A 13,442-nucleotide genomic window follows, 5' to 3' on the forward strand; every position below is an offset into this window, starting at 1 on the left:
TAGTTTCTGTTGCAACATCGAGTTCTTCTATACTATCTGGGATGCTGAGCAGATGATACTGATGAGGGAGATTATTTAAAAAGCAATCTTTAGTAGCGGCAGTGATTGTCCTGCCATTTTTGAAGCGAGGGGGCGGCTTTGCAACCTTAGCTAAATTAAGTATACATGATACTAAGTAATGATCTGAGATGTCATCGCTGTGCTGCAGAATTTCAACGGTATCAACATTTATTCCATGTGACAATATTAGGTCTAAAGTATGATTATGGCGATGAGTGGCTCCTGACACGTGTTGCCTAACTCCAATAGAGTTTAGTGTGTCTTTAAATGCTAATCCCAATACGTCTTTTCCGTTGTCTACATGGATATTAAAATCACCAACAATTAGTACTTTATCTACGGCCAGTACTAACTCTGATAGAAAATCAGCAAATTCTTTGATAAAGTCTGTATTATGCCCTGGTGGCCTGTATACAGTAGCTAACACAAATGTTGAACGGGTTTTATCATGTACACTACATAGCGTTACATAAAGCACCAAAACTTCGAAGGAATTATATTTGAAACTAGACTTCTGAGTAATACTGGTGGATTACCAATGCCATGGTAAATTTCCAAAAGCACAGTACCATGTCAAAAAACATCATAATACCATGGTACATATCATAAAAAACATGCTATTACTATGTGGCATGTCCAAAACCATGGTACTGTGTCACGAAACCAATTCGAATCCATGGTGCATGTCCAAAGGCTGTGGTGCATGTTTAAAAAAAACCTTCTAATGCCATGTTAAATGTCCAAAAACCATGGTGCCATGTCAAAAGACCATGATGTTTGTTCAAAAAGCCATGTTAATACCATGGTACATTCCCAAACTCATGGTACCATGTCAAAAACATTATAATAAATTGGTACAGTAGATATCCCAAAAAACATGGTATTATTACATTACCATGGTGCATGTTCAAAACCATAATACCATGCCATAAAACCATTGTAATACTGTAGCAAATGTCCAAAACATGGTACCATGTCAAAAGACCATGGTACTTGTTCAAAAAGCAATATTAATACCATGGTACATTTCCAAACACATTTTACCATGTCAGGGTACATATCTAAAAACATGGTATTACCATGGTGCATGCCCCAAACCATAGTACCATGTCATGAAACCAATGTAATACTATGTTGCATGTCCAATTGAAACTATGCCAAAAATGCTATGGTAATACCATGGTACATAAAAAGTTTAAAAGTAATATCAATGCCATGGTAAATTTCCAAACGCACAGTACCATGTCAAAAAACATCATAATACCATGGTACATATCTAAAAAACATGCTATTAATATGGGGCATGTCCAAAACCATGGTACTGTGTCACAAAACCAATTTGAATCCATGGTGCATGTTAAAAAAAAAACTTCTAATGCCATGTTAAATGTCCAAAAACCATGGTGCCATGTCAAAAGACCATGATGTTTGTTCAAAAAACATAATACATGGTACAGTAAATATCCCTAAAAAACATGGTATTATTACATTACCATGGTGCATGTTCAAAACCATAATAACATGCCATAAAACCATTGTAATACTATAGCAAATGTCCAAAACATGGTACCATGTCAAAAGACCATGGTACTTGTTCAAAAAGCAATATTAATATGTTGATACATTTCCAAACTCTTGGTACCATGTCAGGGTACATATCTAAAAACATGGTATTACATTACCATGGTGCATGTCCAAAACCATAATACCATGCCATAAAACCATTGTAATACTATATCAAATGTCCAAAAAACAATGTACCATGGTATTTCCATGTCAGGGTACATATCTTAAAAAACATGGTATTACCATGGTGCATTCCCCAAACCATAGTACCAACTGGACATGCTCCATAGCATTACATTGGTTTTATGACATGGTACTATGCCAAAAATGATATGGTAATACCATGGTACATGTTCAAAAGTAATTACAATGCAATGGTAATTTTCCAAACACACAGTACCATGTCAAAAACATCATCATAACTAAAAAGAAAAGCATGGTGTTACCATGGTGTATGTCCAAAACCATGGTGCTGTGTCATAAAACCATTGTAGGACCATGGTGTTAGTCCAAAAACAAATCATGATACGGTGCAAAAACATGATAATACCTTGTCAAAATGCCTTGGTAATACATGTCCAAATCGTGGTGATACCATGTTACTTTTTGATACTTTTCTTGTTACAGCCTGTCAGCCAATTTCCAGAAGATTTCATAAGCTCAGTAAGCTTCAGTAGCTGTCATTCTTTTTCCTTTCTTTTTTTTCTTTTTTAAAGTTCAGACACCTCTGGACATAATTCTACTTCTCTGAAAAGTGACCCAATATGGAACCTGTGCAACATGGTAAAATGTAGTCTGGGCGATAAATTGAGGTCTTATCTAATCTTATTTGATGTTTCAGCTCAAAGTGACAGGGGCTAATGATGTTAGCGCTTAGAGCCAAGCCTTTCTGGCTGTTTGAGACAGGATCGAGAGGCAGGTCACCAGACGTGGCTTCTCAGAATGAACCTTTAAGAATAGCCACGGCTTGGAATGAAGCAGAACCACACATGCCAACCTTTGTTCTCGATGCTTTCTTCCTTTCACATTATGTTTTTATCATCACCCTCCACGGATGAAACTGCTTTGACACATTTTTGATAAGCTTTTTTACAATGCTGTCTTTTGTACCCACATTGGAGTCTCTTTGATATTATTTATTTTGATTTATTTTTCAAAAGACCACAGTCTGGTTTTATTTACCGCAGTCTTTTATCGTGTATTGAAATCTGTGCTAGAGATATCAGGGGTCCTGAGTCTTTAGATATGTTCTTTTTATGTGCTTTTTTGGTCTTTGCCTTGTTTTTAAACTTAAGATTGTAGGTTTAACTAACATACTAATCTGTTTACGTCCCTATAGCCCTGAGAAGGATGAAGAATGGTGTCCTCCTCTGCCTGAGCGAACTTATCTGATCGAGGGTCTGGAGGACGCAGCCACTCTGCCTTTGAGAGGAGAGGAAACCAACAGGGCCACAACCTACAGTCTGCAGTCCACAGCAACTCTCACACCCTCCCCCAGCGAGGAGCAATACCCGGCTAACCCACGCCTGCAGCATCTGGACCTGCTGCCACGGTAACAACATACATACGCACATCAGGGCTTGACAATAAAGTCAGCATGAAATGGAAGTTCCAATAGTCTTGTCTTCCATATTGTGAATATCCGAGTTAAACGGCTTTTCAAACAAGACAAATTTTAGGGAGGGCCTTGATTTTGTCCATGGGGAATTGATTAGATGGTTGTGGATTGCTATTGGTCGATATCATGTGAGTGACAAGTTCCACCCTCGCATCATTAAACGCGTTATCAGAGAAGAGATGTTGCTGCAAGAGGGAGGGGAAGTTATTTTCATTACAAGGGCACATGAATTGTAATATTGATGTGCATGGATAAATCAATTCTCATAATGCAAAATTCCATAAAAAAATGAAGCATAGTCAGTTTTGATTTCATGGTGACATCTCTGTTTCTGTTCACCTTCATGTCATGATTTTCTTTTTTCTGTGGAGCGTAAAAAATACAACCTGAAAGTATCATAAAAGTCTTCTGAAGTGAAACGTCTCGGTTACGTATGGTAACCCTCGTTCCCTGAAGGAGGGAACGGAGACGTACGTCGGACGTACCGACGAATTGGGATCACTTCTGGGAGCCCCTATCAGCTTCGAGCTATCTAGAACCGGCCAATGAACAATTGGCGTGCGAGATTTGCATCTCGCGCTCCGCCCCGCGCCGCGGGTATAAACAGGAAGCGAGAGCGATTGCACGCTGTTTTTCACTGAGGAGCCACACGTAGTGGCTCGACCTGCAGTGATGGTACAGCAACTGTGGCGACGGGACGTACGTCTCCGTTCCCTCCTTCAGGGAACGAGGGTTACCATACGTAACCGAGACGTTCCCATTCAGTCGGTCACGTTCGACGTACGTCGGACGTACCGACGAATTGGGATCCCCTATGGAAAACGCCATAGTTACTACCACTTCCAGCGCCCAGCGATGAGCCCCACAGACCCCGATCTGATGCGGGCGGGTAGGTTCACGCAGGGAGAGTCAAAGCTGCTGTTCCGCAAGACCCACTCAGCTGACTGTATTGGATAACGTTGGGAAAGCGTGCCTGTGAAGGCAGCTGCGGAAGCCACATCATGCCCAGAGGGAGTTAACATGTGGAGAATACACGTATGGGCTGGCCGTGGGCAGCACAACATACGGAAGTCTCAGGGGTGGCCCCGGCCAATTAGGAGGGAGACAACACGTACCTGAGACGGCAGAGGAGCTCTGCCGAGGGAAAGACACGGGCTCGCCGTAGGGAGCCGTACCGTGGAAGAATACACATATGGGACCGCCGTGGGGGTCACTACATACGGAACCCAGCCTAACACAAGTTCCACCAATGCATACGAGTGTTAGACCTGGCGTCGAACGCTCCGCCACGTCCGACTGCCGCGGGTTGCGGAGGACTCAACAGGGTTCGCCGTTCCGGGGAACTCGACTGGAGCGGAAAAGCGCACGCATCCGTCTACCATAGGGGAGGGAATGGCGCAGCAAGCCGACACTAGAACGGGTACTTCGGTGTTACTGACTATGGGAAGTGAGCACACAGGAAGACACCGGCTCTACACGGAGGCTATAGAATCTAGCGAACGTGTTAGGTGTCGCCCAGCCCGCAGCTCTACAGATATCTGTCAGCGAGGCGCCACGAGCCAGCGCCCAGGAAGAGGCAACACCCCTAGTGGAGTGGGCTCTTAACCCGAGCGGGCAGGGCACGTCTTGGGACTGATAAGCCAAGACGATGGCATCCACTATCCAGTGGGCCATCCTCTGCTTGGAGACAGCCTTTCCCTTCTGCTGTCCTCCGTAACAGACGAAGAGCTGCTCTGAGGTCCTGAAGCTTTGCGTTCTATCCACGTAAGTCCGGAGAGCACGGACGGGACAGAGAAAAGCTAGGGCTGGGTCTGCCTCCTCCGAAGGCAGCGCTTGCAGGCTCACCACTTGGTCCCGGAAGGGAGTAGTGGGAACCTTGGGCACATATCCAGGCCGGGGTCTCATGATCACATGAGAGTTACCGGGCCCGAATTCCAGGCACGATTCGTCGACCGAAAATGCCTGCAGGTCCCCTACCCTCTTGATGGAGGCCAACGCAATCAGGAGTATAGTCTTTAACGACAGTATTTTCAACTCAGCTGACTGCAGAGGCTCAAAGGGTTCTCTCTGTAGTGCAGTTAGCACCAGAGCTAAGTCCCAAGAGGGTATAGAGGGAGGACGAGGAGGATTTAATCTCCTTGCTCCCCTAAGGAACCTGACGATCAGATCGTGCTTACCTAGAGATTTTCCATCTACGAGCTCATGATTAGCGGCGATAGCGGCGACATAGACCTTGAGGGTGGAGGGAGACAGCCTTCGCTCCAACCCATCCTGTAGAAAGGTAAGCACAGAAACGATCGAACATCTTCGGGGGTCTTCTCGGCGAGAAGAGCACCAGTCGACGAACAGGTTCCACTTCAACGCATAGAGGCGCCTCGTAGAGGGGGCTCTAGCGGAAGTGATGGTGTCAACTACCGCTTGCGGTAGGTCACCTAGAACCTCCGCGTCCCGTCCAGGGACCAAACATGGAGTTTCCAGAGGTCCGGACGCGGGTGCCATAGGGTGCCCCGTCTCTGAGTCAGGAGGTCCTGTCTCAGAGGAATGGGCCAGGGAGGTGCTGTCGCGAGGAGCACTAGTTCCGGGAACCAAGTCCGGTTGGGCCAATACGGAGCGACCAACAGGACCTGCTCCTCGTCCTCCCTGACTTTGCACAGTGTCTGCGCAAGAAGGCTCACTGGGGGAAACGCATACTTGCGTTCTTCCCGGGGCCAGCTGTGGGCCAGGGCATCCGACCCGAGGGTCCCCTCGGTCAAGGAATAAAACCGCTGACAGTGGGTCGTCTCTGGGGAGGCAAACAGGTCTACCTGTGCGGCCCCGAAACGACTCCAGATTAGCTGGACCGCCTGGGGATGGAGTCGCCATTCTCCCGGAAGTACCTGCTGACGTGACAGCTCGTCGGCCGCACGATTGAGCAGGCCCGGAATGTGAACGGCACGAAGCGACCTCAGATGCTTCTGACTCCATAAGAGGAGATGGCGGGCGAGTTGCGACATGCGACGGGAGCGTAGACCACCCTGTTTGTTGATGTACGCTATGGCCGCAGTGTTGTCCGTCCGGACCAGAACGTGCTTGCCTCTGAGCGGAACTTTGAAGCGGCTGAGTGCAAGACGAACTGCTAACAACTCGAGGCAATTGATATGCCATTGCAGTTGAGGCCCCGTCCACAGACCCGAAACTGCAAGCCCGTTGTACGTGGCACCCCAACCCGTGGATGAGGCATCCGTGGAGACAACGGAGTGCCTGGACACTTGTTCTAGGGGTACTCCCGCCCGGAGAAACAGAGGGTCCGACCACGGGCCGAAGGTTTGGCGGCACCTCGGAGTCACTTGGACGCGGAGGGAACCGCTGTGCCACGCCCATCTCGGGACTCGATCGTGTAGCCAGCGTTGAAGCGGTCTCATATGAAGCAATCCGAGCGGCGTTACTGCGGCTGCGGATGCCATATGCCCCAGGAGCCTCTGAAAATGTTTCAGTGGAACCGCTGTCCTGCCTCTGAACGAATTCAGGCAGTTCAACACCGACTGGACGCGCTCCTCGGTGAGGCGCGCAGTCATGGCGACCGAGTCTATCTCCATACCGAGAAAAGAGATCCTCTGCGTGGGGCAGAGTTTGCTCTTCTCCCAGTTGACCCGAAGTCCCAACTGGCTGAGGTGACTGAGCACCTTGTCCCTGTGTTCGCACAACTGCTCTCGCGACTGGGCAAGGATCAGCCAGTCGTCGAGATAGTTGAGGATGCGAACGCCATGCTCTCTCATGGGAGCAATGGCCGCCTCCGCAACCTTCGTAAAGACGCGGGGCGACAGGGACAGGCCGAAGGGTAAGACGCGGTACTGATATGCCCGTCCCTCGAACGCGAAGCGCAGAAAGGGCCGGTGTCGAGGAAGAATCGAGACATGAAAGTACGCGTCCTTCAGGTCTATCGCTGCAAACCAATCTCGGGGACGGATGCACCTGAAGATGCGCCTCTGCGTTAACATCGTGAACGGCAGCCTGTGAAGGGACCGGTTCAGGAATCGCAGATCCAAGATCGGTCGTAACCCGCCGCCTTTCTTGGGTACAATGAAGTAGGGGCTGTAGAACCCGGACCTCATATCGGCTTGAGGGACCGGCTCTATCGCGTCCTTCGCCAGTAGGACAGCGATCTCCGCCCTGAGCACGGGGGCGTTCGCCTCCACTACAGTCGTGAAGTGAACGCCCCTGAACTTGGGGGGACGCCGGGCGAACTGAATCGCATAGCCGAGTCTGATGGTACGGATGAGCCACCGAGACGGGCTGGGAAGCGCTAGCCAGGCTCCCAGACTCCGAGCAAGGGGGACCATCGGCACCACAGACGTACCCGCAGCGGGGCAGCGAGGCGGAACGCAGGGATCCGGCACGGACGGCATGGGAGCGGCCCGAAGCGGGATCTGAGTGTGCTGTGCAACACTTACCTGCATCCGCGGAGGGGACGTGCGAGTGTGGGGAGGCCGCTTGTGTGCGTCCCGACAGCCGGCGTCCCCTGCTGGCGAAGGGAGAGGTACTTGAGGGTGGCGAGGCATGGGAGCGTCGACCACCGCCAAGCGCGCTCTCTTGGCACCCAGAGATATTGGAAACTGCTCTTTTATTGATGTTTTGGGTGCCGCTGGCACTGGGGCCAGCGGCGGAACAGACAAACAAAAGATTCTCCCCCGGCCCTCCTCCGGGGGAAGGAGTGGTGCTGCAGCCATCTCCCTCCGAGCAGTTTCCTCCATCTCTGGGTGGCCCGTCTCAGGGTCGCTTGCGACGACGCTTGCCACCTGGCTTGGCAGCGGCCTGAGCGGGCTGGACATCCTTCCCACGGCCGGCCCCACGCCGTCGGCTGGTGGAAGGCTGCTGCGGTGCCTTGGCGGGGGCGGAGGCGGCGGCGGGTGGACGTCCTCGGTGACGAGTAGTCGGAGGCGCTGCCGCCGGCGGCGGGGTGGAGGCAGCAGCGGGCCGCCGGGGCAGGATGTGCTTGATCGCCTCCGTCTGCTTCTGGGCGGCCGAGAACTGCTGGGCGAAGCTCTCGACCGCGTCGCCGAACAACCCAGCTGACGAGATGGGGGAGTCCAGGAACCGATATTTATCGGTCTCCCTCATATCAGCCAGGTTGAGCCAGAGATGACGCTCCTGGACCACAAGCGTGGACATCGCCTGACCGATGGAACGGGCGGTGACTTTCGTCGCCCGGAGGGCGAGGTCCGTCGCCGTCCGGAGCTCCCGGAGGAGCTCTGGGTCAGGCCTACCCTCGTGCATGTCAAGGAGCGCCTGGGCCTGGTGGACCTGAAGCAGCGCCATGCCATGCAAGGCGGACGCAGCCTGCCCGCAGGCCTTGTAAGCCTTCCCAGTCAGACTGGAAGAGAACTTACAGGCCCGGGACGGGAGACGCGGGTCACCGCGCCAGTTAGAGGCGGTCGCCGGACACAGTTGCATCGCGACGGCGCGCTCCACTGGCGGGATCCCCACGTAACCCTTGGCTGGTCCGCCGTCGAGAGTAGTGAGGGGGGAGGAGTCACTCGGCCGGTTTCTGGCAGAAAAAGGTGCCTTCCACGACCTCGTGAGCTCCTCATGCACCTCCGGGAAGAAAGGTGTCGGGGCGGGACGCTGAGAACCAGCGCGACCCACCCCGAGGAACCAATCGTCCAACCTAGAGGGTTCGGGACACGGTGGAGGGTTCCACTCGAGCCCAACCCTTTCGGCGGCCCGGGAAAGCATAGCAGCCATCTCAGGGTCCGGTGCAGCCGTTGCCACTCTCCCAGAGGGAGGCAGTACAACTGAACCTTCATCCCCCGAGGACTGAAACTCCCCCTCCGATGCAGCGATTGACATCTGTTCATCTGCTGGAGCTCCAAAAGTCACCACTGGTCTCCCGTGGGAGGGTCCAGCGGGTTCTCCTGGAGGCTCTACCGGCTGCGGAGCAGAGGGAATAGGGGCCTGCGGAGATTGACTCGGCGGGTTTGCCCTAAACGTGATCCTCAGATCACCCTGGCCATCCAAAGAAGCAGGTCCACCCGGGTTAGGGGCAGCCCTGGTTCGTGGGATGGGTAAGGGGACTCCCCCAGCCCGGAGGTAGGAGAGTCTCGATCTAAGCTCCGCGATAGTCATGTTCCCGCAGTGGGAACATGAACTATCCACAAACGCCGCCTCAACGTGCTGTATGCCCAAACACGTGAGACAGCGATTGTGACCGTCAGCAGGGGACAGGGAACGACCGCATCCAGAAACGCACGGGTGGTAAGACATCCTGAAAAGGACGGCACGTCACCCGTGAACTCTTTTTGTGAGGAAACGCTCTTGTGCTGAAGCACTCAGGGGGAAACGCGACAGCGCACGGGATTGTTGTGCAGCCCGTGCCTGTACTCAGCAGGAAAAACGCCCAACCAGACCAACAGGATTTGCTGTTGCTGTTAAAACAGCAGTTTTTCTCTGCTTGCAGAGGCAGCCGATGAGTCAGCGCGGATCCCGCTGGAATGTGCCGTCTCTCCAACACGCGTTTCCTGGATTCTCCGGTCTTCTAAATAACTTGCTGATAGCAGCGATAAACTCAAGCAGTGTAGCGTTGAGAGTCCTCTTCATCTGCCGTGTGGCTCCGAAGTGAATGACAGCGTGCATTCGCTCTCGCTTCCTGTTTATACCCGCGGCGCGGGGCGGAGCGCGAGATGCAAATCTCGCACGCCAATTGTTCATTGGCCGGTTCTAGATAGCTCGAAGCTGATAGGGGCTCCCAGAAGTGATCCCAATTCGTCGGTACGTCCGACGTACGTCGAACGTGACCGACTGAATGGGAATGATAATTTTCAGGAACAACCTGAAATTAAAACTTATTCCTTAAGTTGACCAACCATATTTTATTTGACAGCTCAACATTATCAATGAATGATAATAAATAAATATAATACACATTTCTGAAGGATCATGTGAGCCTGAAGACGATTCTGAAAATTCAGCGTTTAACATGACGGGAATGGATTACATTTTAATATATATTCAAATAGAAAATAGTTGTTTTACATTGTAGTGATATATCACAATTAATACTGTATTTTTAATCAAATAAATGCAGCCTTGGTGAGCATAAGGTACTTTTTCAAAAACATTAAAACATCTTATTGACTGCAAAATTTTGAACAGCAGTATATTGCATGATGACTCCGATCTTTCGAATATTCCTATCTAATAAATGCCTCATCGACACAGCATCCTCAGTAAACCCGTCTCCGACGTGATGACTCTGATCCTTCGAATATTCCCATCTAATAAATGCCTCATCGACACGGCAGGGCTCTACGCTAACATTTTTCTTGAGGAGCACTTGTGCTCCTTATTTTAAAAAATTAGGAGCACAGTCAAAAATTTAGGAGCACTTTCTGATCAATAACACGCATTCCAATTATAACTTGTTCATTACAGGACTATCTTTGTCCCTTTAAATTAATGTCCAGGGGCATTTTTACCATTATAAGAGCAATGTTTTCTAATCTTATTAAATGTATGCCTCATCTTTTGTCAATTTCTTCAATTAAAATAGAAAAGTTGTTTTTAAAATGTTAATTTAAACAATAAATTCAGTTAGAGCAATAAGACACAATCAGACTGTTACCAATCTAATTAAATCAGCATCAAAAGATCCATCTTTGCACTGTAGAAGTGGCACAGCAGCTCTATCTGAAGTGCTGTTTAGACTGTTTAAGATGACGGGACGCGCGCAGCTCATGGGTAAATAATGTTGTATGAATGTTTTAAATATACATTTTTGAATTTAGAAATGGGTTATGTACAAGTTAAACTTTAAAAGTTTGATATTTTAAATAAAACGTTAATGCAAAGTATAAATATGAAAATATAACCGCCAGTAGGTGGCGTCAAGTCTATATGTGAGTCATTTATTCAATCGTTCAAACGCAGATTCATTCGAATCGAATCGCTTGGAGATGCGCAACAGTTCTGGTGTAGTTTTGACTTTCACGAAATAAACAGTATTGTGGCTAAAACCTTGTTACTTAACATCAGCTTGTCTATTGGACTTTTGTACAAGATCAGTATCACATTTGCAGTCATGCCAACTCGAAGCAATAGCAGTCCGTAACTTTTGGCACTCTGGCGCTAATAAACAGAACTGAACGCGTCTTGCGCAAGAACATTGCAGCTGGAGCTACTTCTCTCTGTTTATGTCTTATGTCTGTGTTCCTCCATAGCGCTGCAACCCAAACTGGAATAAAATAGTCAGAATATAAACACTTATTATATGTGTACCGTAGTGATTCAGGGTAAGATAAAAACACGGTTTGGAAAATGGATTCATGATGTACTCTCATATATACATCTAGAAATTTTTAAAAATGAGAAAAGTTGTGGATTGCAGCTGATAAAGATTAAATCAAGAACTCATACAGGGGCTTTTTTAAATTATTATTTATTAATTCATTTTTGGTGGCATTTTTCCCCAAGCCCCCGTTCATTTCCGACCTTGTTTATGATAATCCAAATGTGGTATTTCTAGTTAATTTGGATTTGGCTGCAAATAAACATCAGCGCGAGGAGTTTGGTAAGTGCGCATGGCTGCGTCTCACCCGTTTCACCTAGTAAACAATCCGTGAGGTGTAGTCCGTTGCACACGTTTTTTGCACATGCTCTGCTGACAGAAGGCATGACAAGCAGTCGATCGCAGAACAGTCAGTGTTGGTGCACTTTGGCAGTTGTAGTTTTTATTCCGATTGCATTATACATCTATTCATGAGAATCGATCGGGTCGCACCGGTGCGCCTAAATATTTTTTCACAGTCGCACGCAGTAATTTTCAGACGCAAATGCGCCCAAAATGGTCGCTATGTAGAGCCCTGCACGGCATCCTCAATAAACCCGTCTCCAGTGTGATGACTCTGATCCTCCGAAAATTCCTATCTAATAATTGCCTCATCGACACGGCATCCTCAATAAACCCATCTCAGATGACTCTGATCCTTTGAATATTCATATCTAATAATTGCCTCACCGACACAGCATCCTCAATAAACCCGTCTCAGGTGTGATGACTCTGATCCTCCGAATATTCCTATCTAATAATTGCCTCATCGACACGGCATCCTCAATAAACCCATCTCAGATGACTCTGATCCTTTGAATATTCATATCTAATAATTGCCTCATCGACAAGGCATCCTCAATAAACCCATCTCAGGCGTGATGACTCTGATCCTCCGAATATTCCTATCTAATAATTGCCTCATCGACACGGCATCCTCACTAAACCCATCTCAGATGACTCTGATCCTTTGAATATTCATATCTAATAATTGCCTCACCGACACAGCATCCTCAATAAACCCGTCTCAGGTGTGATGACTCTGATCCTTCGAATATTCATATTTATATACAGGCTTCTGCATATCATTAAATAGCTGTGAAGCAGGGGAGTCTAAAGAGAAGTCAGGTTATCGAGGTATATTTTTCTGTTGATATTAAAAATAAGGTACTTTTAGCAATATAGCGCGTGAATTATGTATATGATGTATATTACCATGTTATGATGAACTAATATGCCTTTCTCCACTGATGTCTATGATGAAGGATGCTGATTTCGGCAGCTGTCTGACTCTGAGATGGCGAACGGGAACATGATTTGTGTAACATTAGCAACACATTATTAGCTGTTTGATAACGTAGTCAAGCAAAAGGCTAATCATATGATTTACCGTTATGTGTCTGACATTGTAAAGAGCGATACCTTTTTGCAGCATTTACTAAAGTAACTTGAGTAAAGGTTGAGCGAGTGGATCTCTGAGCTGGTGTGAGGATTAATTTGCATATTCATGGCTCCTCGTATACTAAATGAAACAAGGGTGTAGAGTTACATTCAAGCTATTTTAAGGCATGGGGAAAATCTTTTTTAAATGTCATTTTGGTGATCAAAGATGAGTTTTAAGGGATAAAATTGACAACAGGGGGACTTTAATGTGTTTTGTTCAACAGGAAAACACAGTTTACACACAGTGCACAGTTTGCTCTCTCCAACCCAAAGCCGTTAACCAAGACAGAGTCTCTTAATGGCAGCGTTCCCCACCACAGCGGCCCTTGGAGAGACATTGCAGAAATGGAGGAACTATTCTCCAACAACACTGGCACAAGTAGGCCCTTCAACACAGCTGACTGTTTTTATTACTTTTATTGCTAATGATTATGGATGGAGAACATAATCTTTGTT

The 13,442-nt window shown here is 48.1% G+C and overlaps 2 protein-coding genes across 2 annotated transcripts in view; both read left to right on the forward strand.

The window, feature by feature from the left end:
• Nucleotides 1-13,442, forward strand: part of lim2.3 (lens intrinsic membrane protein 2.3) — a gene marked incomplete at both ends in the record, with an annotated part of 305,404 nt that overhangs the window by 268,425 nt on the left and 23,537 nt on the right. The gene's annotated exons all lie outside the window — the stretch shown is intronic.
• LOC307129850 (roundabout homolog 2) overlaps nt 1-13,442 on the forward strand; it is a 112,371-nt gene that overhangs the window by 93,739 nt on the left and 5,190 nt on the right. Inside the window, exons 22-23 of the mRNA XM_079822629.1 lie at nt 2,966-3,178; nt 13,211-13,365. Coding sequence (XP_079678755.1) covers nt 2,966-3,178; nt 13,211-13,365 — 368 coding nt within the window. The remainder of the gene's footprint in view (nt 1-2,965; nt 3,179-13,210; nt 13,366-13,442) is intronic.

This window comes from Gobio gobio (assembly GCF_949357685.1).
Source record: "Gobio gobio genome assembly, chromosome: 8".
In the NCBI taxonomy this organism is placed as follows: domain Eukaryota; kingdom Metazoa; phylum Chordata; class Actinopteri; order Cypriniformes; family Gobionidae; genus Gobio; species Gobio gobio.